At 47.2% G+C, this 22,954-nt stretch overlaps 1 protein-coding gene across 1 annotated transcript in view; it reads right to left on the minus strand.

Annotated features, from left to right (window-relative positions):
• PAPPA (pappalysin 1) overlaps positions 1-22,954 on the minus strand; it is a 224,207-nt gene that overhangs the window by 60,573 nt on the left and 140,680 nt on the right. Inside the window, exons 11-13 of the mRNA XM_006917094.3 lie at positions 6,617-6,730; positions 5,551-5,686; positions 3,015-3,228 (exon numbers count right to left, since the gene is read on the minus strand). Of these exons, the coding sequence (XP_006917156.1) occupies positions 3,015-3,228; positions 5,551-5,686; positions 6,617-6,730 (464 nt within the window). The remainder of the gene's footprint in view (positions 1-3,014; positions 3,229-5,550; positions 5,687-6,616; positions 6,731-22,954) is intronic.

Genomic DNA, 22,954 nt, shown 5'->3' on the forward strand with positions numbered 1-22,954 from the left:
AAAGGAGGGAGGGAAGTAACTGTCTAAATACAAGGCTCACTAGATTTTTTAATAAACTGCTCCATCTCTGATTAGAACCATAAGGATAGATAGAGGCAGAGAGAGAGACAGAGACAGAGACAGAGACAGAGACAGAGACAGAGAGAGTGTGTTAGACACACTGGAGACTCCATACATGATTGTCTTTCTCATTGAAGAAGCCCCTTAGCTCACCCATCACCATCACTATGCCCTGCCCCTCCATCTTTCCCTCTTCCCCTTAACTAGGTGTGGAGTTGGGGTTTGGCAAGAATTCCACAACTGGACCTCTCATCAGAAATCAGATCTTGTTTTCTTGGACTTCTGAATTCATCCCAGGCACTGCCTGGGAACTGGGGACCCTTGGATCTAGGTCAGAACACACCACCTGAATTGATTTTGCTGCAGTGGTACTTCCGTTGCGGCACCCCACCAGATATAACGTTCCTCCCAGGAAAAGAGAAAGAAAATGAGGAGGAAAAATAGGGGTGAGAGAGGACGAGATAGGGGAGGGGAGGGAGGAGAGAGGAGAAGAGAACAGATCGGGGAGGAGAAGGGAAGGGAGGAGAGGAAAGGCTGTGGGTGGGACCGTGAGGGGAGGGAGAACAGCACCTTCCACCACCTGGGAAATAGCAGGCAGTGAAGTGGGATGTTTCTACTACGCCAGCCGAAATCTGTGCTACAAAAAGTGATGTCATTTACCTTGGTGTTTTTCAGAATGAAGAAAAACATCTCATGGCTTTTTACATTTGTTGCTTATTTTTCTTTTCTTCCCTCCTGGTTTGTTCGTTTTAATTCATTTACACATTTGCACAGTCCAACCCGTTTGGGTAAATGCCTCTTCAGCTACCCAGGAGCAGCTGTTGTCCTTTTCCCCCTGGGGCATTCAGGAGGGGTTCCTGCGTCCTGCATCCTCAGCCCTGGGGGCTCAGCTTGTCCCAGCCCTGTCTAAGCTCAGGGCCAAGCCAACCAAGGCCCTCGAGGCTGTGTCTCCAGCAATTTACTCAGTTTCACTGACTAAATGCTCATATGTGAGCAACTGTGAAAAGTCCTCTTCTCTCCTGGTGTGCAGAACATGGCTTTTAGGGGCTGACAAAGCAAGGTTTTGCCTCTGACTAGCTAGATGGCCTTGACTGACTCACTCTGTCCATATCTCCCAGGACAGATAATGAAATAAGATAATAAAATAACAAACATCGACTCTTTCTTCTTCCTTCTTGTCTCTCCTAGCTCTTGGGTATCACAGACTATTCAAACGGGAAAGAACCATGAAAAATATCCGATCCATTATCATTTCATGATGGGGAAACTGAGGCCCAGTGAGGAGTGACTGGTTTACTATCATACAACCAGTCAGAGACAGGACAATGTTTTATCCCCAAAGTACTTCCACAAGTCAAATAACTCAACAAATACTTATCGATTGATTTGTTTCCAAGGTTAAACACTTCTTACTGTTTACTTCAGGCACAGGAACTACTCATTAAGCATTCAAAGAAGTCAGTGCTAACCTCAGTCAGTCAGCCTGCGGATGGTGCGGGTGGCTGGGTAAAGATGGAAAGCATTGTGGAAAGGTCGAAGGATTTGCATTTTCCAACTGCATTGTTTCTCTGGGTTCTGAGAATTAAGTTATTTTTATAGCCTGGAGAGGCAGGGATGAAAAAGCCCTCTTAGGGTGAAATATAACAATGAGTGATATCTAAGGAGCTCTTTGGCTTCCGAAGGATTGCAACAGACTTTGCACAACAGAAGCTAGAGACAGTGGGTGCAAAGCAATGCGGGTTTTGCAACCACCTTTTGTATCCTCTGTGGTAGCAGGGGCGTGGGAAAGGCCGATGGCCCCTTCCTCGCTCCCCTTTCCATGCTCCCAGGTACACAGGGCAGGGCTGAATCGCCTTTCAGAGGGCCTGACTCTAGGGGAGCCCATTGAGATCTCGACTCTTTCTCCTTCTGGATCTCATTAAACAAACACGAGAGATGCTATGTGACTCTGGACCAGTACTTCCCTTTTGGGGGCCGTGGAATTCTAGAGGGTAACAAAGAAGTTTGGACACTTTGGATGTACTAGATGATCTCTGAGGCTTCTTCCAGCTGTGACTCTGAGTACTTTACATGGAATTCTCTGCTGAAAAGCACCACCATCATATGGAGACAAATGTTCTTTATTAATACATTATCTCTGTGTGGTGCCTAACCATTTAACCCTCAAGACCACTGCATGGGGTAGATAGTACCATCCTTTTTTTTTTTTTTTTCCAAAATAGAAAACTGAGACTCAGAAAAGTAAAGCGACTTGTTCATGAACACACAGTCAAGAAGGGGTAGATTCAGATCCAGTAAGCGCATCACCAAAGTTCATAGTCTTTCCAGAAAACATCTTCCTCTCTCAGCTCCAAACTAGGTACATTAACAGACGCCAGGTCCAAAGCCCTGAGGAAGTGATGTTACACAGCTGAAAGACAGGCTCTCAGACCACCGGGGGGACCTCGGGAGCCAGGTGTAGGATGACATAGTGATTTCACCCATCGCTGAAATACACAGTGAACTGGGATGAAATAAATACCAGTCCCCTTCCATCCCCCTCAGTTTTAAAGGGCGATGCCTCCTGTCTGTGTTACTTAGGAAGCAGAATATTTTCATATTCCAGAGCTGGAAGAGAGCTCATCCACTGACTCTCTCTTTGTTCAAATGAGGACACTGAGACCCAGAGAGGGAAAGTGATATTCCCAGGGTCGCCCCGCAAGCGGCTGTCAGCTCTGGGATGGCAAGCCAGGTGAAGGAGGTCATCTTTCCATCACACATCCCTCCCTCACCCCTGAAATTCAGAGACATGTGGGCCTCCCAGGCCCAAAGGCAGAGCTATCGGAGCACAGAGATGGAAAAGGGAGACACAGACTGACTTTTTACAGCAGGACACATGGCTGCCCGGGTCCCAGAATTCCTCCGTCCCACTTGGCTACAAAATGGCCCGGGCGAGCAGCCCCAGGGTGCCTTACCTCTGCTCGGCAGAGCTGTAGGTCTCCCCTCTCTGGCAGCTGCTCAGGGTGACGGGGTCAAAGTTGTCGAAGGAGCGGAGGGCCACCCCCGAGATGGCGACCAGGGGCGAGCTGAAGCTCACACGTACCGCCTGGCTGTGGTAGAAGGGCTGGCTGAGGTCATGGGCCACCGGGATAATCAGGGGATTGTTCCTGCAGCTCAGGACGTGGAGGCCTGTCAGGGGAGACAGAGGGCCGGGGGCCAGGCTCATTACTCAAGGCCAGTCACGCCCTCCCCAATGGGCCCTTCCCGAAGCCCCCAGACCCTTTCATGTCACTGCACAAAAGCACCATTGGGTGGCCGGTGGGGATTTTGAGTTTGATTGAAAGTTTCTTTGTCTGCCTTTTTTTCTTGGTTCCAAATCTTTCCAACCCCCTTGCCTCCCTGCCCCCTAAGCTTTCCCTTCACCTAGCGCCCAAAGCCCCTCTCCTCCCCCAGAGGGCTACCCCTCAGCCAAGCATCACTGGCCCTCACCTCCCTCCCACGTCGCATGAGGGCTCGTTGGTCTGGGTTGCTAGTTTTCAGACCGCCTTCCCAGAAATAATTCACAGCAAGAGGTCATTCCTGTGGGAGGCGGGGAACCTACTCTCTTTTTGAATCTAGGAAACTGGGGGCAACCCCGTGATGAAGTAGGAACCTGTAACCAATCTGCAGACAGAAGGAGCATCGTGAGCAAGAAGGAGCTTTCCAGAGGGACATGAAACAGCCAGGGATATAAAGTCCAATAGAATCCAAGCTTGCCTCACTCAAAAGCCCTCGGTACTTTCCAGAACAGGGAACAAGTCCCCAGGCTTCCAGACAGCAGGGAGAGGGGCAGGGAGAAGAGGCACATCCAGCAGGAGACGAAAGGAAATGGTGACGGGGGGTGGAGAGGGTGAAGCGGAAGCTGCCTTTGGTATTGGTGCAACTTGGTTCCGTTTTTGCTTTAGCCACTTCCTTATTCTGTGACTCCAGCAAACCCCTAAGACTCAATTTATCCATCCAAAAAAATAAAAGAGATAATCCTGAGCATCTCGCGGCAAGGCTGCTAGGTTGGGACGTGAAGCTCCCAGTTCGGCAGCCCCCCTTCTGCAGTCCACTCTCTCAGAGCTGCGAAGCCTCGGCAGGGCATGTCAGGATGCTGGGGACAAAGGACGGGGACACGGTGGAGAGGGATGGGGATATGTGGAGGTCTCAGGCATCACGTAGGGAGATCTAAGGAGCTTCTGTGGAACTGAACTTTCCCCCACTCCACTGAACACCCTCTGCTCCAAGCCCGACTGTGGTCTTCTCTGCCAGGACGGCTACGAAAATATTTGCTTCCCACTTAGGGAAATTTCTCAGGAATCCAGATAAGTCCAGAGGGGTTTTCTTTCTCTCCTTTATTCATATGCCCGCCCCCCTCCCCCCTTGCCTTTAAAATGAGTTAAATAAGTAAACATCAAAACAAAACAAAAATACCCTCCCTCCTCTCTTGGGTTCTGCTTGACCCTAGAATGACCCCATGCCTGCTTACTTCCCAGGGGTCTTTGAAATGAGCAGCTCCCTGTGGAATGGTGCCGGCCTGGAATTCCAAACACCTGGCATGGCTGCCCAGAGGTCTGCTGGGCAAGGGGAACTGGAAATGTGGGAGCAAGTAATAGGACTTCCTTAGTGCCAGGTCTTGTGTTAGGCGCGGGTCACAACAGTCTCAAGGAATATCTCCTTTACTATGTGTCGCTCTGACTGTAAGTGGCATCATTGTCCCCAACGTGCATAAGAGGAATGCGAGGCTCTGAGTTAGGTATGAGAAGTCAAGAAAATTGCTCACATTATTAAGGTGAGTGAGTGGTAGGGGAGGGATTTAAATCTAGAATGTCAGCTCTGGAGCAGGGGCTCTTTCCTGTGTACCACGGCTCATGTGGGTATGCCGAGGTGGGGTGGTCATGTGACAACCCCAGCCCTTGTCCTCCCTCTTTATCCTGTGCTGGGGTAGCTGATTCCTCGCCAGCCCTCCTACTTCTGAATCTGACTCTTTCTTATTCCTACTGCCGTGGAAAAGTCTGAAGCTTACGCTGGACACACACTGGCACTTTGGGAGCATTCACAGGCATCTCTGGCTATAGGGTAAAGAGCAGGGGGCTAATATTCTGAAAACCTGGCTACTCTACTCTTCCTGGGTCCCGCCATATAACCCAGAGTCTCTCAATGCTTCTCTCTGGGTCTCGGGTGCTGACACGCTCAGTGGGAAATGGCCTTTGCCCAGGCTTCCCAGGGTCTTGTGAGGACCACATGGGATGCCTGAGGTTAGAGGTGTCTGGCAGAAGAGTGCTCCCGAAGGGCAGACTTTCACACTGACCCCTCATCCTCATACCTGTTAGACTCAGACTTCTCTAGATACACAAATGCTCCCTGATCTGCAGGCAATCAGAATGCCAGAGAACAAGAAAGAACAAAGGGGAAGGAGGAGCTCATTCTCGGGTGACCCTCACAACCGCCCGTGGGCAGAGCAAGTCGGGCCCGAGGGGGTATGCTCACCTAGATCGTGGCTCTGATCTTTGGTATCGAGCAGCTGGACGCTGATGGTTTCCTGCCTTTGGTCCCCATAATAGGTCCCATCGGTCACCAGGTGGACAATGACAGCTGCAGCAACCATTGGCTGAGAAAAGTATGCCTGAAATGCACATGACATCAGAGGGTCACTCGCGCCCTCCGTCACATGGTGGGGAAGCAACCACAGGCAGGGCACTTCAAGGAGAATGTTCTATTTCAAGAAGTGGACTACTTGTCATGGGCCCAGGATGGAAGGAGGGAGGCGGTGAAACCTCATAAGGAATAGTACAGACTTGGAGGTCAGAAACTATGTTCCAGTGTCAGCTCTGCTCCATCCCAGATATTCCTGTGTGATGTTCAGTGGTGGCTGTGCTGTTCTGGGCCTACATTCCCTTATCCCCAAGTGGTGGATTAAGTAAATAGCTACATCGCAGGGGGACTGCGAGGCTCAGGAAGATAATGGGAGTAGAGAGAGTCTGGCACACGCTAAAACCACAAAAAATGGTACTTATTACTTGTCGCTTCTCCATGCTAATCTCTGTACCAGGCGCTGGAGAGACAAAGCTGATAAGACATGGCCCTTGCATTTCTTCAGACTATGGATTCAAAGTAGGTCAGTGACATGCAAATCAAAATTCAACACAATCCACAATCCTTAGTCAGGAAGATGGGCTTGTAGACAGCTAAGCAATATCATGCAACAAGTGTCATCCAACAGCTGACCAAACATGTACAGGACTAGAAGGAAGAGAACAGTCACTGTTTTCTGTGGGGATCAGCAAAGATTTCAAGGAAGAGAAGACAATTTTTAAAAACCTGGAACAATGAATAGAAGGTTGCAGGAAGACAAAGGTATCCAAACTCTTGGCCAAAATAAGAATGACTTGGGGATATTTCACGGCAATTAAAGGGTTCCATTTCAGGAAGCATCCCTGTCCTTAAAATGAACACCCTCAGTGGGTGAACAAACCATGTTGAGAAAAGGTCATAAGAGTCAGTGCTCCTGGGGGCCACTGCTGGAGATTCTAAGGCTCTCGAAGCTCTGGCTTACCCGGACCCAGAAAGTGGTCTGTGCCAGCTGGGAGTATGGGTAGCTGAAGGTGCAAGGATACCAGGCATGCTGGGAAATGCCTTCACTGAGATCGATCACCTTGGTTCGACACACCTGGGGAAAAAAAAGAAAAAAGCAAATGTTGGAGAAGGTCTCAGAGGCTGAATTAAATTCAACTTGACAAACCTTCACTATCCACATATTTTGTTCTTGGCACTGCAGGAAGAGACGTGGATAAAGTGATAAGATTCTATTCCAGGAGCCCACATTCTAAGGTAGAAGAGAGAAATCTTTACCGCTATTAAGAAAAGAACAGATAGCAAGTCTTGGTGGTAGACGTGACAGAGTAATTCCCATGGAGATAAATCCTAGAGGAGTTGATATTTGAGTTGGGTGTGGAAGAATAGGTTAGAAGTAAGGGGAAGGACACTGCAAATAGAGGGAACAGAAGCGGAGGCTCAGAGGAAAGCAGAAACCCAGAGTGGTTAAGTTGTGATAAGCTGCCTGGCATTATCAGAGCTTGAGAAAGTGGCGGGAAAGGCTGGCTGAGGAGCTGGAGCTCATAGCCTCGTGAATACCAAGCAGAGCTCTTTAGAACAAATCTGTAAATTGTGCTCAGAACTATATTAATGATAGAGCAAAGATGAAGCTCTGCTTATAAGCATTTTCTTCCCCCCCAACATATATACACAAACACATACACATATTCGTTTTCAATGATAGATATACCAAGTGGTTTTAAAGAAACACAAAACCTGTATAGATGAGTAGAATTCTTCAAACTTAGGGGTTTCTTGTATATTCAAATGTCATTTCATTCACTGGTTCATTCATTCACTCAAATAATATTTATTGAATAACTGCTATTTGCCAAGCACTCTGGGACAAGATGGTGGACAAGACAGATGCTGAGGAGCTTAGAGTGACAATGTGTACAACTATTCATCAAGTAATCACAAAGAGATACATAACTGTAAGCTGGAGAACAGAAAAGCACTATGATGAAAAAGGTTAGGAAGAGCTGAGTTGTTCTTGAGATTGGTCAGAATTTTCGCAGAAGGTCACCTCAAATTAGCGATTTTCCTCGGAGCTCTAATATGGCTCCTCTCTCAGAATTTCCCTGTGCATTTGGACCTGTCATTCCACATCAGTAGGTCTCAATCTACTCAGGAAGTAAGGCAGACCTAGGGAGGCTCAGTAGAGTCAAGGATCAAAAATATCCATTCCAGCAATATCTACAGTAGCAAAAGGTTGGGAATAGTTTACATGTTCATCTGTTGGGAAAGGAATGTATCAAGTATGACAGTCACATAATGGGATTCTATAAGCAAAAGAATGTGAAGAGGACTGAATGAGATTCATAGACAGGGATGATACTGACAACATCCAACACCTGTTCAGTGCAAATCCTGGCCAAACACAATGGAAGCCCCGCTCATGAGTTCATAGACTTCAACACAGAGAGACTGCACAGACATCACGCTGAGTGAATTAAAAGGAACAAGACGCGAGTACATTATGATGCCATTTATAAAATCATGCAAAGCAAGACTTTCCCTATGGATTCATACAGATGAGAGTAAAAAAAATTTAAAGTGGAGTGGAAAAGTTACCTATCAAATTCACTAATCAACATCAAGATGTAAGACATGGCTGCATTATAATCTACAATTGCAAGCATTAGTGGCTTTTTTTTAAAAATATATTTTTGTTGTTGTTTTGGAGTACTTTTTATTTACAGAAAAGTTGCAAAGATAATGTTGGGAGTTCCCTATACCCTTCATCCAGTGTCCCTTAATGTAAATGTCTTCATCAATTTGTTCTTGAAACCTCAAATAAAGGAAGAAAGTTGCTTAACCAACTGTAGAGAATCACACATTGTCACTCTTGGACAAGCTGGCTTTGGATTAAGGAGACCTGGTTTTGGTCCGAGCTCCCTCAAAATGTGATGTCTAATTGTGGACTAGTTATCGTGCCTCTTCGGACCTCGGTTTATCTTTCACATTTGAATGGATTGGGTCATAGGATTTCAAGGTGTCGCCTATGGATTCCTATGGTTCCTTGGAGGTGACAGCCTGGAGCGGGCCGGCGGGGGGCGGGTGGTGGTCAGAATATGGGAAAATCTGCTTAGTTTCTGCTCCACTGTTTCAACCAGAGCATCATCTGAGCATCATCTGTTTTATATATCAAGCTGCCTTGTAATGTTTCATTTAAGGAAAGAGCTTCACTGTTTTAAAAACATTAAAAAGTATTGAAACTTGTTCACTGCCAAAGTTCCCCTCCCTACTCCCCAAGGCATCAGTGGGTCCTGGGAATACAGTACTAGTTTCCCGAATGTCACAGGTAACTTCTTAAGGACAGTAAAGTTGCCAAGAATCAACCATCTCCTTGGCCAGGAATTAGGTGATGGCTTCAGTTATTCAAATCTCTGGAAGCCTAATACCCAGGAGACTATGGGTAAAACACAGTAACTTTAATGGGCTGGAAGATGTTTTCGAGTTTATTTATTTTTCTCAAAAACAACTGGGACCGAGCTAAGGCAGATCCGCCAGTGGATTGTGTTACATTTTACAACAGTGCGAGACTTCGCATAAACTATCTATGGCATTTGAAATCCAGGCCAGCAATTCGACATGTATTATTTTGGAATTCTTTCCCCTTGTGTTCTTAGCTGCCTGTCCCCCAGCAGAGCGTGGTGGAGGACATCTTTGGAGGGCTGGGGAGGCGGGGAGAGGCTTATCTCTTCATCTAAAGCATTCACAGTCAGAGAAGTCTCCGACATGAACAAAGTCCTTATTGCTTAAATACAATGTCCTCTTATCTGTTCTTTCTTCCCCTCTCAGCACTAAACGGGGCTTCAGAAGAGCACTGTTATTTTACCCTCCTGTTTTCCTACTTAAGTTTTGTGTTTGTTTCAGGCTGGCTGGGATCCTGACCAGGGACAGTCAAAGCAGATCAGAGAGGAACAAACAAATCCAGCTGAACCTTTGCCCAAAGCCTCAGTGGATCTTAAAACCATCCATGTTCCTGGGGAGGTAAGGGAAGGCTACAGGGGAGCAAACGCTTAACGCGTCTCCTGCTTTTATGGACCCCGCATGAATGTGCTCATTCAGCAGTCATTTGCTGAGGGCGTAGGGCACAAATGGGCTCCAAAGCCCTGAGAGAAAAAAATGCCTTGCCCATGGCCATGAGGTGGGTCACCAAGAATAAAAGTGTGATCCCAAGATAACTAATTCTATGGGGAAGCTCTGTTTTTACCCGCCCTCTTTTATGCACCTTCCACAAAAGCAAATCCAACTCCCTGAAGCATTACTTAGCAAAGTAGATTTTACCGAACATTTTGTTGGGGAGCAAGCAGGGGAGCTACATCGCACACCCCAGGTGGACTCAAGCTCTCATGTTGTCACCTCAAATCTCTCTTCACCCATCGGCTCTCTCTCCCCAGTGTCTTCAGGGTCTCTGGCGCCAGTGACCTTCTCAATTCTCCCAAACTTCTCTGCCAATATGCGTGTCTCCTAAAACTCACGCAGAGCCATCCTGCTCTCCCCAGGTTGTCTACTCGGGCAGACACAAATCCTTCCGATGCAGCTGAGGGCTCTACCTTGCCTCCTAACCCCATAGATGCCAAGGGGTTGAAGACAGTAAACTTTTTACCCTCTTTGTCACACTAGTGTGAACACAATCTGATTCTTCCCTTCACATCGCTCACTGCCTTCATGGCACACATCCAGGGGGCTCTAGAAATATCTGCTGCCTCTAGGTTTCAGGTTCCCTTAGGGAGATACAGAGGGGGTTTCCTGGAGCTGAAATCTGTCTTTCTGCTCACTCCCATGCTCACTGTAGCATTATTCACAACAGCCAAGAAGTGGAAACAACCGAAATGCCCATCAACAGATAAATGAATAAATAGATGTGGTATATACATACAATGGACTATTATGGGCCTTAAAAAGGAAGGCAATCCTGCCCTGTGAGGCAATAAGAATGAACCCTGAGGTCAGTATGCTAAGTGAAATCGGGCAGCTACCAAAAGACAAATACAGCGTGATTCCCCTTAGATGAAGGGTGGAATGGTATCAAAGAGTGGAATGGTGGCTGCCAAGGGCTAGGGGGAGGGGAAAAGGGAGTCACTAATGAACAGGCATAAAGTTTCGGTTAAGCAAGATGACTAAGTTCTAGAGATCTGCTGTACAACATTGTACCTATAATTGACAATACTGCACTGTACACATAAAAACTTGCTACGAAAGTACATATCTTATTGTTTTATCAGGATAAAATGAAATACAACAAATATTATTTTGAATGACTAAAATATTGATGTTCACTGAATGAATAAATACACTAATAAATAAACGATCTAGTAAAAGGGGAAGGGAAATTTGTATAATGTTGCTAGGCACAGAGCAAATGTGGTTGGGTTGGCAAGCACCCCCATTTAGGTCTTGTCAGGGTTGGAGGAGGGATTCCTCAGCATCTTCTTGATCACTTCATGGGCCAAGAATTCACGTCCATTTGTAAATAGTCCAATTTACTTGTGAACAGCTCTTCCCAACAGCCAAGGGGGAGATAGCTGGCTGTACTTCCTCCTACTCTTTGTGGGAACTTGAACAGTTTCTCTCCTGAGACCCTTCCTTTTTCAGTGGTCGAGGAAGGTAGGTGTCTTCACAATATAAGACAAGTGGCAAAACTGTTATGAAAATGCAACTTTTCATGCCTTTTCCTCGCCTATGTTCTGCACTCTCTCGATCCTACTTTTTGTTGAGTAGAATACTTTCTCCAGTGAGACTTCTCCCTCTTCCCCCAAGAATTCACAGAGCAAATAACAGACAGGAATTCTGGTGCCCATGCCTCTCTCTCTCCTCCAGGAGGCCCAGCCTCAGGTTTCAGATGGAAGCTGAGCAGGTCACTGCCTCTTACCACCACTTAGCACCGGCAGGAACCAAGAGGCAACCAACCACTTTCTCCCTCGGCCTTGAGGGGAACCGCTTATCTTTAGAACAATCTCTTAGACCAGTGGTCCCCAACATTTTCAGCACCAGGGACCGGTGCTCCTATGAGAATCTAATGCCTGATGATCTGAGGTGGAGCTGAAGTGATGATGCTAGCGCTGGGGAGCAGCTGCAAATACAGATGAAGCTTCGCTTGCTAGCCCGCCGCTCAATTCCTGTTGTATAGCCCGGTTCCTAAAAGGCCACTAGTACCATGGACTGGTACTAGTCCATGGCCCGAGGGTTGGAGACCCCTGCCTTAGACTCTCTATCATCTTCAGTTATACCTATACTTACTTCAGTACCACCCATGGGAAATAGAAGACTGGATCGGTTCTGGCTGTGTCACTTATTAGCTGGACATATCTCTCACATGCAACTTCCCACCTGTGAACTGTAGTAGTTGTAATGAATGACCTCTAAGTGCCCCAGGTGCTTATGGATGCCCACAGTTATAATACCCACCAAGGATCTCTGTCACAATATCATTACATCCTCAAATTTACTCCATGAGGTTGGAATCATCATCGCATTTTCCTGATAAGAAAATGAGGCACAGAGGCTTTAAATAACTCTTTCAAGATCATATATCCAATTGTGCATGACAGTCAGAAGTTGGAACTTGATGCCTCTGATTCCATGTTCCGTGTATTCTATCATGAAGCACCACAATTGTTACTTTTCTTGGTTAAAACCTCCCCTTCCTCTGATGGAGAAGAGGGCATCGATTACCACTCTCTTTGCCTCCAGTTACCACATGCTCTCCCTGCTCCAAAGGTCCCCATAATTAACTTTCCAAAGTGAAAAACTAATCACATCACCATGCTACTTATCATTCCCTCCATGGCTACCCATGGACCACAGGATGGAAAGTTTACTAGACACAGCTGGTCCCTGCCTTCACTGCCAGCTGTTTTCCCTCCATTAGCAGCAGGCAGGTGTCTACATATGTACCCAGTGGTGCTCCCTTCTAACTGGACGATTCCTTCTCCCACATGCTGTGGACTCTGCTACCATGAATGATGCTTGTGCCCAGACTTCTCCCTGCAACCGTCCCCCTACCCCGCCCCACCAACTCTACTCCAAAGCACTGGATTGACCATTTTGTGAAATACTACACATACTTCAAAGCCAGTTTCAAATATCACTCCTCCTCTGAAAGCCTTTGCTCACTCCCAAGCAGAATTAATTGCTCTCTCTTATGTGTCCATATAGTTCTTTATATATACCTTGGTTACAGCACTTGTCAAGTTGGATTATAGTTGTTTAGAGACCAGTCTTATCCCTTTAAACTCTGAAGACTTCTAAGGTGAGAATCATGTTTTATTTATCTTCAAATAAATCCTAGCAGATTGCCAAGCACAGAGGACACATAGGTTCTCAATGAACAACAATAAAAACAGCAGCATATATCAAGTGTCTGTTTTATGCTGGACACTGTTTTAAGGACTCCATATGTACTTGGCTATTCATGTAATCCTCTTGACAACTCTGTGAGGGAGGTACTATTATCATACCCATTTTATGGATAAGGACATTGAGGTCCTGTAATTTGCCTAAGGTCATACAACCAGTTAGTAGTATCGGGATTCAAATCCAGGTAAAACCCAGCCTACACTCTTAACTGTCAATGTGAGGTTGAAAAGGTCCTGCCTTCATATCTCTCAGGGCTGTTACAGAGGATGGACTGGCATTTCTCCTTGCTGCCTTCTCTTGGGCACCTGAATAGAAGTTGCCTCAGCAGACTGAAGCAGGCCCGTCTAGGTCTGCCCTGGGCAGGGCTACGTGGTGAGAGCCCTGGATGGCCAGCCAAAGGACCTGCCTCCTAGAACTGACTCAGTTGCTTCCTTCCTTTGACACGCATCCTTTCCACTTGCAAAAGGATAAAGTAAGATGAATCCCCAGAAGGCTTTTCAGTTCTCTCCTTTTGCTGGCTTTTGATTTCTAGCCTCTTCCTAGTGACTGCTGCTGAAGAAAGTGTTGACTCTGCAATGAAGTGTGATCATCCTGTTGGCCTCCGAGTTGACTCATGGATCTCATGTCTCTGACACTCTGAGATGGAAAACTAATTTCAAAGCCATCTTTTCTGTCTAAGACAACCAGAGAATAAGATAAAAGTTGACTGCATCCATTCCAGCAATGTGTTTTCTGGTTTGTTTTTTCGTTTGTTTTATTATTATTTGTTTGTTTGTTTTTGATATATGCTGCAAAAGAGCTTGAAGATCTTCCCCCAGAACTTTGAGAGCACTGGACTTGAGCTGCCATGGTCCTCAGACATGTGATTCCAGCTGTCATATCTGATAGACAGATAGATGGAAACAGAGCCCAAAGCGGAGAGGAGAAACAGGCTTGAAGGTATGCTATAAGCTCCTCTAAAATGGGTTAGGGTATCTAGCGGTAGTTGGGGGTGCCCAGACTGACAGAGCAGAGGCCCCAGGACTTGGGGACACACATCCGCTCCATGCACTGCCAGCCACTACATCCAGCACCCGCCACCAAACCCCCTCCTTTGCCGACGACTGCTTTCAATTAGAGGAGTTAACGATGTCTTGCTTTCAAAGAGTTTTTGAAATCCAGTTTATCTTCCACCCACACACGACGTACACAGAGGCGGGGAGATAGAGGGAGAACAGGGCGAGCGGGAGTTCTGGTATTTTCCCACACAGGGGAGATGCCATGAGGTTTCTATTGAATTTCACTTTTACAGATTTACATGCCCTTTTGTCAATCACAGGAGGGAGGAAGTACTTGTCAAACCTTTAGCCCATCCTCTCCAATTTCCTCTTTCAACCAAAGAGACTTAGGAATAAGGAAAAGGAATGGGGGGGGCGAATGTGGGGTTCATGTTGACAATAACAATACACAAAAATGCACAAGCGCACGCACGTGCGCTTACGCACACACGCACACCAGGCAGTGTTTCCCAATGTTTCTACTTAAGCCACATTTTAACCTCAGGCTTACAGGTCCAATGCCAAATTATTTTCCCAAGAATTGCAAGGTTACAAGAGGGGCAAAGTTCCTTGATATGACAACTGGAGGGAAAGCCTGCTGGGAGGCAGCGCACCAGACCCGGGCTGTAAAGGGCCCAGGGAGACGGGGACATGGTGCGGCTCAGGTAGGATAAAGCCCCCTCTGTAAAGCCAGAGTAGCTGTTCCCTACAGAACACATCGCTCCCTCCTCAGTCGTCCTGCGTGGGAGGGAAAGGGCACCAACCCTTAAAGACAGCTGACCAGGATGGCCGCTTCCTGCGTATTATCTCATCTGACTCTCATAACAGCCCTGAGATGTAAATATTTTTGTCCCCACTTTAGAGATAAGAACTCCGAGATTTGGAAGGCATTGGCTTAGGAGTCAAAGCCAACTGGTCTGACTCAAAGTCCATTCTCTTCCCACCCTGTGGCTGGACTTCCCAATAACTCTTGGTCATGCCTTTTCTGCAATGCATTTGCATTGCGGTTTCTCGTCTGTCCATCTGTCTCCATGCATGGACTCTGAGGACAGTGGGTGTGCCTGATTTATCTCTCCTTTTCTTTGGTGTCTAATGTAAGTCACTGGGCGGGGCTGACCAAACCTTGCCTGTGTTGAACTCACATGACTTTTCTAAAGTGACACACGTGGTTCAGGGATGACCTATCTGACCCAGAAGCCCAGGTCTCCATAGGCCTAGCCCGACGTGCAGAGATGATGTGGTTGATGCACGAAGGCCACCAGGAGACCCAAGATTCATGCACAAGTGTTAGCAGGCATTGCAGCTAGACCCATCTGCCACCCAGGCTCGCACGGACTTGATGTGCAGTAAATATGAGGATGATAATAGTAATTGGTAGTCGAGGTGATTTCTCTCATCGATATAATGCACTCTAGAGCCGGTTCGATTCTGTTATTTCATCTAATCCTTAAAACCATCCTGTGAAAAAGGTATGAGCATTACCTCTCCTTCCCAGATGAGAAACTGAGGCTGACAGCTAACAGGGAGCAGAGCGGCCCTCGAGCCCCCGAATCGGTTGAGGCAGCATTGGTGCTGCCATTCCGCCACCTCTTTCCCAGGACAGACAGTACATGTTCTTCCCCAGAGTATAGACCTCTGAATCCATCTCAGCACAAGCAGACTGTGAGCCACACATGGTTGCTCAACTTTGGCCCAGGAGATGAACCTACCTGCAATCCTTGAACTTCACTGTTAGCTCACTGAGGGCAGGAATGGAGTCATGTTTATTACATCATCAGTATTAAGAGCCGAAGAAGCCCTAAAGTACCCACTAAACAAATATGAGTTGAATAAAAGAATGCATTAGCAACAATAACAATAGATGTTATTGATCCTTCACTATATATCAGGCTTTCTAACAGGTGCTTCTCCTGCCTTATCTCGATTGACACATATATGAACACATGCAATCCAAATGCTTCAATTCCAGGTTCAGAGCCTCTCCCACCTGGGTTGTCCTTCTCCCCACTCCTATGCCTACCCTGACCTCTTTCCTGTGCCCCTCATTCCAAACTGACTCTGAACATAGAAAACTTAATGGGCAACTGAGGGGTAAAAGATATACAACACACGTGTGCACGCACACACACAGACACACACACACCCCCCTTTAATCCCCTCCTCCAACTTCCTTTTTACACACTTAACAGCAATAAGAGAGGGGGGAGGGAAGAAGGGAGGGAGAGAGAGAGAGACAGAGAGACAGAGACAGAAACAGAGAGAAGAAAGCCAGGCTTTTTTTTTTTTTTTTAACCAACCATTAGAAACAATTATCACTTTCCCCAGGCCTCCAGAGCAGCCTTCCTCTTTGACGCATGTCTTAAAGAGACAGAAGGAGGGGAGGGGAAGGGGTGGATTGCCTTTCTATCGATTTCAGGATTTATTATTTGGCATGAACAGACAATCAAGTAAAGAAGCATTTCCTGTGTGCGGGGCCAGTGTGCAGCAGAGCAATACCTTCTTCCTCACCCCTCACCCCTCAGCCCCACACCCAGAGTTCTGGAAATAGCAGCAGACTTCAGGTCCTCCACCGGGAGTCACTTCCAGATAAGATAACTTGGCATTCTATGCCCTCCAGCCCTGGGGCTCAGCTCTGGGGTGATTAGCACCTCATTGCTCCCAGGGTCTGTCCCTAACATATTAAGCGGTTCACACTCCTTAGGGGTCTAACATCCTCCAGGCCCATACCTCCCCCCATGTCTGGAATCCTGTGGTTTGGGGTGCATGACCCTGGCCTGATCAAACAATCATGCAGAAAAAGTCTAGGCTTTCAAGAGGAATGGAGTGAAAAAATCACTTAAGACATCACTGTTCTACAGCATAGTAGCATACTAACGTTTTTACAGGCGGTGAAACTCCGTAGAAGAGAGATGGTTCCGCATCATAGAATTGATAGTCGGGGACTGCTCATTCAATTGCTTAATTTCACAGACACAGGCTCAGGATTGGCAGGGCACAGAAGGTGGATGTCCCAACCTTCTTCAAAGGAAACGTTTACATGAGAGGTCTGACAAAGTATCCACGATAGGTAGAAAAGCCAGAGTATTTTCTGTACCATTATCTAAACCAGCAACTGTGACCAGCACCTGTGTTCCAAGGGCAGATCCTCACATTCTTGTGAGGCAGGTAACACCATCCTTACTTACTCTACAGATGAAGAGCCTAAAGGTCAGAGGGGTAATAGGGTTGCCAAAGACACACCTGTCGGGAATGGTCAAGTCCGGGTCTGCCCCCGCCTGGGTGACTCCCAGCGCGTCTCCTATTATACAGGTGAGGAAGCTCAGGCCCTCAGTGTAAATGATGAGCATCACAAGGATGACGGCAAAAACAGTGATGACGGAGGGCACCCGGCTGCTCTCCCCTCCATTCTGCTCCATCCTTAAGTCTCTGTGAAGAGGTGTTTCACATTACCCAATTCCAGACGGGGAAACTGAGGCCAAGGAAGAGAAAGAAAGAATCACCACAGCAGTGGTAGCGATAATTCAAATAAGGACACTGGTCACCAACTGACGTTGTCGGAAATGTTAATTCTCATAGCCGTGGGGTCGGCATTCTCTCTCCATCTCGCAGACAGCAGAGCCAGGCGCTGAGCTGTACCCATCACCGAAACCCAGACACGAGGTCTGAGGAGGTGCTGGGCAGGGGGCTGGGGCTCCCCACAGCTAGTAAATCCTCTAACAAGGGAGAGTGATTAGTGTCGGATGTGGCGGTCTGCTTTTGTGCTGCTGACAACTCCTCCTTTTAAAGGCCTGGCCAGGCTCATTTCACATAGCCCCTCCAAGGCCTGCTCCAGTCTCTGTAATTATGCCATTCGCTAGTCACCCAGGCCTGCCTCTGAACTCCTGACCCAGCACTGAAAAGACTTGGGATCTCGTTACTAATCTCTTAAGCCACCTAGTCCTCCAGAGTACACCCATTTAAGTTGGAGGCCAAGGCTTGGGAGGTGGGAGCTGGGGAAAGGGAAAGTCCAGCACAGGGACTTCTCATGACATGGCCATGTTCCCTCTCCGGGGCCTGTGGCCCACACCACAAGGCAGCTGGCCTGGCTCTCCGGCTCAGCGCAGGGGTCGGCTGCTCTGCTTAGAGACGAAGAGGCCTTCGGAGGAGAAGGGGAAGGGCATCTGGGCCCACCTGTTTGTAATTTTGGGGGTGCGGGCAGGGGATGAGGACTGTGTTTGTTTTAATTATTATTATTGTTGTTGAAAAGGGAGGGAAAAAATGAGCAGAAACTGCTAACATCTGGAGGCTGCCGTCCAGTTTACGTAATCTCCCGTAGCTGAGGAGGGACACGGGATCCCCGACCAGATGGTCCGTGGGTGACTTCACGGCACATGTGTCTTCTCCAACAGTAAGATGCTGACGGGGTTAGGAGAGTGGGTTGTGAGACCTTCTTGAAATTCTTCAGGGGTGAGAGGCAGAGGTCAGGGGCTCCCAGAAATCTCAGCTTTCTTTTAGAAGACTCAGATTTTTTTTTTCGCAGCCAAAGCTCAGATTTTTTTTCTTGTATTTCTCTCTTATTCCTTCGTGATTCATGTCCTCATTCAATATACATCTATATAGCATTGACTATGTGTGTTAGTTTCTTTATTCCTCATGGTTTATATGAGAAAATGGAATCCCAGAGAAACAAAAGCGACAAAGGGAAAATCCCTTCTCCCGAAGAGCTCCCAAACCCACAGACAGGGTGGGCGGAGGGTAAAAGATTATGTGAGCAGCACTCATGGAACAAGCAACACGGCAGGTTCTGTGTTCCGGTTCTGTGTTCCAGGTACCTGCAGGCTGAGGGACGGGTGTGGAGAAGGAAGTTCCCTCGGCCACCTATGCCTGAGGGCTCCGACTGCGATGCAAAATCTGAATGTTGAGCAGGCTCTGGAGAGCAGAGGCTGGGGGAATAAAAAGGCAAGAGAAGGGAAAAAAACTGGGCCACAGCTGAGCCATGAAAAACCCAGTTTCCCAGATGATGTCAATAGCAGAGGCATGAAGGATAAAGTTCGAGATGCGGAATCTTGCTGCAAACAGCTTTCTGAGCACGTTGTTTTTTTTAAAAACACATCACAGATTTTCTGGCTCTCTCTTTTTTTTTTTTTTTTAAACATTCACACTGAAAGCAATTAATGAAATTTTGTGAATTCTAGATCAGGGTATAAAAGCAGTGTAGACAGTGGATCAGATCAAAAGGGCTCTCTATTAGCTTCAACCAGAATATTAACTAGTCTCTAGATCAGAACACAGAGATGCTGCCAGCATTAGATGAAAATATGGAGGCCCTGGCAGCTCCAGATATGAATCCTGAAGCATCGTGATGTTTATTTCAGAGCTCAGAGGCATTGTCATTTCTAGAGAAGCATGTTGATCATCGAAACACTTCCAGGATACCGAGATGCTGTGATTCTAGAACGGGACCAGGCAGTGTTGTCTGCGCTAAATCCAGCACCCCAAACTGCCTGAGTAGAGAATCAAATATCGAAGATCAAGAACACAAATCCAGTTAGCTTGAATCCAAAATATCCTCTCTGCTGGTTCCAGGGTAGAACTGGGAAACACCGCCAACTCTGAAGCAAAACACTGAAACATGGAAACCTCGACCACTCAGCTCAGACCTCCTTTCGGCCTTTCTCTGGGAGCCCTGGGACATTTATGGGTTAATCAGGAAAGCGGTGACCACATCCAAGCTTTGTGCCCGGTCACCGAAACCCTTGGTTAGGAATAGCAGAGCAGTGGTTAATTGAAGTCTTGACCACAGTGGCCTATTGAAGAAATGTCAGGGGAGTGACTTTTCACTTAAAAACATCTCTGTGTTAAAAGAACAAGGTTTTCTCAAGTTTATAAACCGAAGACTTTCCAGGTTGTTTTTTTGTTGTTGTTGTTTTTCCTTTTTTCTCCCCCTCATTTGTCTCCTCCAACTTTCCTAATTAAGATCTGTGTGTTCCGAGTTGTGTCCAAGACAAAGTATGAGTCACATCACCTGCAGGAGTCTCACTCTATGGCAGGATGACCACGCAGCGTGCATTGTCCTTGGGTTCTCACTGCAAATCTTGGGGTCTCTGTTCCCCACCTACAACCTTGGTAAGGAAAGACTGAAAACCACCGAGTGGTTGGCTCTCCCCTCTTTGCTCTTGAAGAGCAAGCAGTGCTCTTGACAGCACTGCTTCCAGCTTGATTTCTCCTAGGATGAGGCTCCAAAGGATGCAAAGCACTAACATGTACAAGGAACCAGAGGACAGGCCCAGGGATTGCTCATGTTTTTGACAGTGTCCTGCTGGACTTTCAGCTCAAACAAGGGCTCTCATTCTTAAGGATAAAGGTGCTGTTTCTCTCTGGCCTGCCCCTCCAAAATTCAGAGGTAGGGGCAGTGATCGTGACATGCACACTGGGGGGTGCTTTGCCCACAAACTATTCAGTGAACACTGCTGACTGACATGTTTACCACCTCATCAGCAGATTCCTGCGAGGGACATCCTTCCAGAGTGATGCTTTCCCCCAGTGGCACCCTTGGCCAAGGCAGCCCACATCTGCACAAAGAAGGGTGTTGAAGCAGCTGTTCTGAGATGAGGTCCCTGGGAACAACTGCAGCATGATCTAGGATGTGAACTTTTCAACAATCCCTACACCTGCCACTTTCCGGAACCTTCCTTGGAGCAGTAGAAGTCACATACATTTTACAGCCAAAGGGATGTGGGCCGGAAATTTCAGCTGTTGCCATTTACTGTCTGCATGGCCTTGAACCCTTCACAAAGCCTAAATTCCTCCACTGCCAATAAGGTGTCTGTGCCTACTCCGGGGGGTTGTTACAAGGATGAAAACTGCCCTGGAACATGTAAGTGTTTAGACACTGCCCTTCATCTTAGAAACACACAATTAACATTTCCCTCCTTCATTCCTTCCTGCTTCTTTCTTCCTGGCTCTCCCTAACCTCTGGGCTGCAGACTGGTACCAGTCAGTGGTCTGTTAGGAACCAAACCTCATAGCAGGAAGTGAGCGTTGGGCAAGCGAAGCTTCATTTGCATTTGCAGCCGCTCCCCAGAGCTAGCATCACCGCCTCAGCTCCACCTCAGATCATCAGGCATTAGGTTCTCATAGGAGCACCTGTCCCTGGTGCCAAAAAGGTTGGGGACCGCTGCTCTAGAAGAAGACAGATATGGGTTCAAATTCTAGATTTCCTTGCCTCATCCCCAGGACAGTCACAGAGACTGAGATAAGTTACTTAACTTCTGTGAGGATCTACTTACTTCTCTGTAAACCAGAGAGTTAGTCACTGTCTCACAGAGCGGGTAGCAAGTGTAAAGGTGCTAAAATAGCACAGAACTCCGGACAGGGCCGTGACGTGACTACCCCGATAGCCAGGCCACTCACACTGCTCCTGTCATGATTATCAGCTCCTATAATTACAATCCTGTTATGTCGTTACTGTCATTTCTCACTGGTTAGTCATTCCTTTTCCTCTCTGCCGAATTTCTATTGTGCTCTTCTCTCCTCCCTCCACCTCTCCTTCCTCCCTTCCTTTCTTCCTCTTGCTCTTTACACTCTCCTTGGCTGGGCCTGTCATTGGAAGACCTCTCTGAGGGTGACACACACACTCAAGCCAGCAAGACAGCCCTTTAAGTTTCCATCAACCTCTAGTCACAGGGATACCACCCAGACCCTAAGTGTTCCCACAGTCACAAGAAGGAAAGGGGGAGAGACTTTATCCCACAGTTCGGCCTCTGGAAGCCGTTTCCCACTTTCTACGCAAAGCTGTCGACAGAGAAAAGTACATGGAAATATTCATCACATGCCTACAACATGTCAGACCCTGTTCTTGATGCTAAGACACATGGCAGTGAACACAGAAAAAAAAAAAAAAAAGAAAACCCCTGTCTTTGTGCAGCTAACATTCTGGAGCAGTGGGCAATTCTGGAGGCACAGCATAACAAAAGGAATTTGAATTGAGGCTGAGTTTCAGGACCTCGTCCTCCCACCGACTCACCTGCCTCATCTGTAATATAGAGGGTGAACCAGGGGACTTAAAAAGACCCTGCTTACTCGGGTCACCTATTGTACACACAAGGGAATCTGGCCACTTAAGGGAATCACTTAGAGACACGGATTTGTATATTTAAGCCAATCGCAAAGAAGACATCGGTCAGCGGATGTTCTTTCTAATGGCGTCATTCGGTGAATCCAGAAACATTCTCTGTGTATTCCGTGGGCAGCCAACCCTGCGCTAGGCACTAGAAGTGCCTAAAGGGATAAGATGGCATCGAAAGCCTTAGTTGTCACAAGCCATTTGGTATGAAAAGCCATGGACACAGACAAATGCAAACTAAAAGGCAGCTTGTGCTTTGGGCCACCGGGTAACTCCAGAAGGGCTATGATATGTCAAAAGAGTAAGGGCTACTCACGGTCTGGGGTGGTCAGAGGAGGCCATAGGGAAGAGGTGCCTTTGAGCTGGACCTTGAAGGACAGTTAAGCCTTAAAGCAATGGAGAAGCAAATGACAGATTTCCTGGGCAGGAGAAACGGGAACCCCACAGCATGTCTGGGGATTGCAAGTTGGCTCATTTTCTGCCTGGAACATACCCTTAAGGCCATGGGCTGTGAAGAAGAGCTGGTACAGATCAGCAAGGCCCTGCCTGCTAAGGCTATTGGACATTATAGACCATGGGAGACAATACAGAAAGCTTCACAGGCAAGAGATCCCTGAGACCTATATTTATTGTGAATGATGGGAAATGTATTCCAAAGTCAAAAATCCTCCATTGAGGATAAATGCAGACTTACAAGATTTAAGAGATCGTATCACAAAAAGATTAGTGTGTCATGTTTCATTCTGGGAAAGAGAGCAATATTATTTAAAAAATATATTGGGGCCGCTGG

The sequence above is a fragment of the Pteropus alecto genome, unplaced genomic scaffold, assembly GCF_000325575.1.
Source record: "Pteropus alecto unplaced genomic scaffold, ASM32557v1 scaffold226, whole genome shotgun sequence".
Lineage (NCBI taxonomy): Eukaryota > Metazoa > Chordata > Mammalia > Chiroptera > Pteropodidae > Pteropus > Pteropus alecto.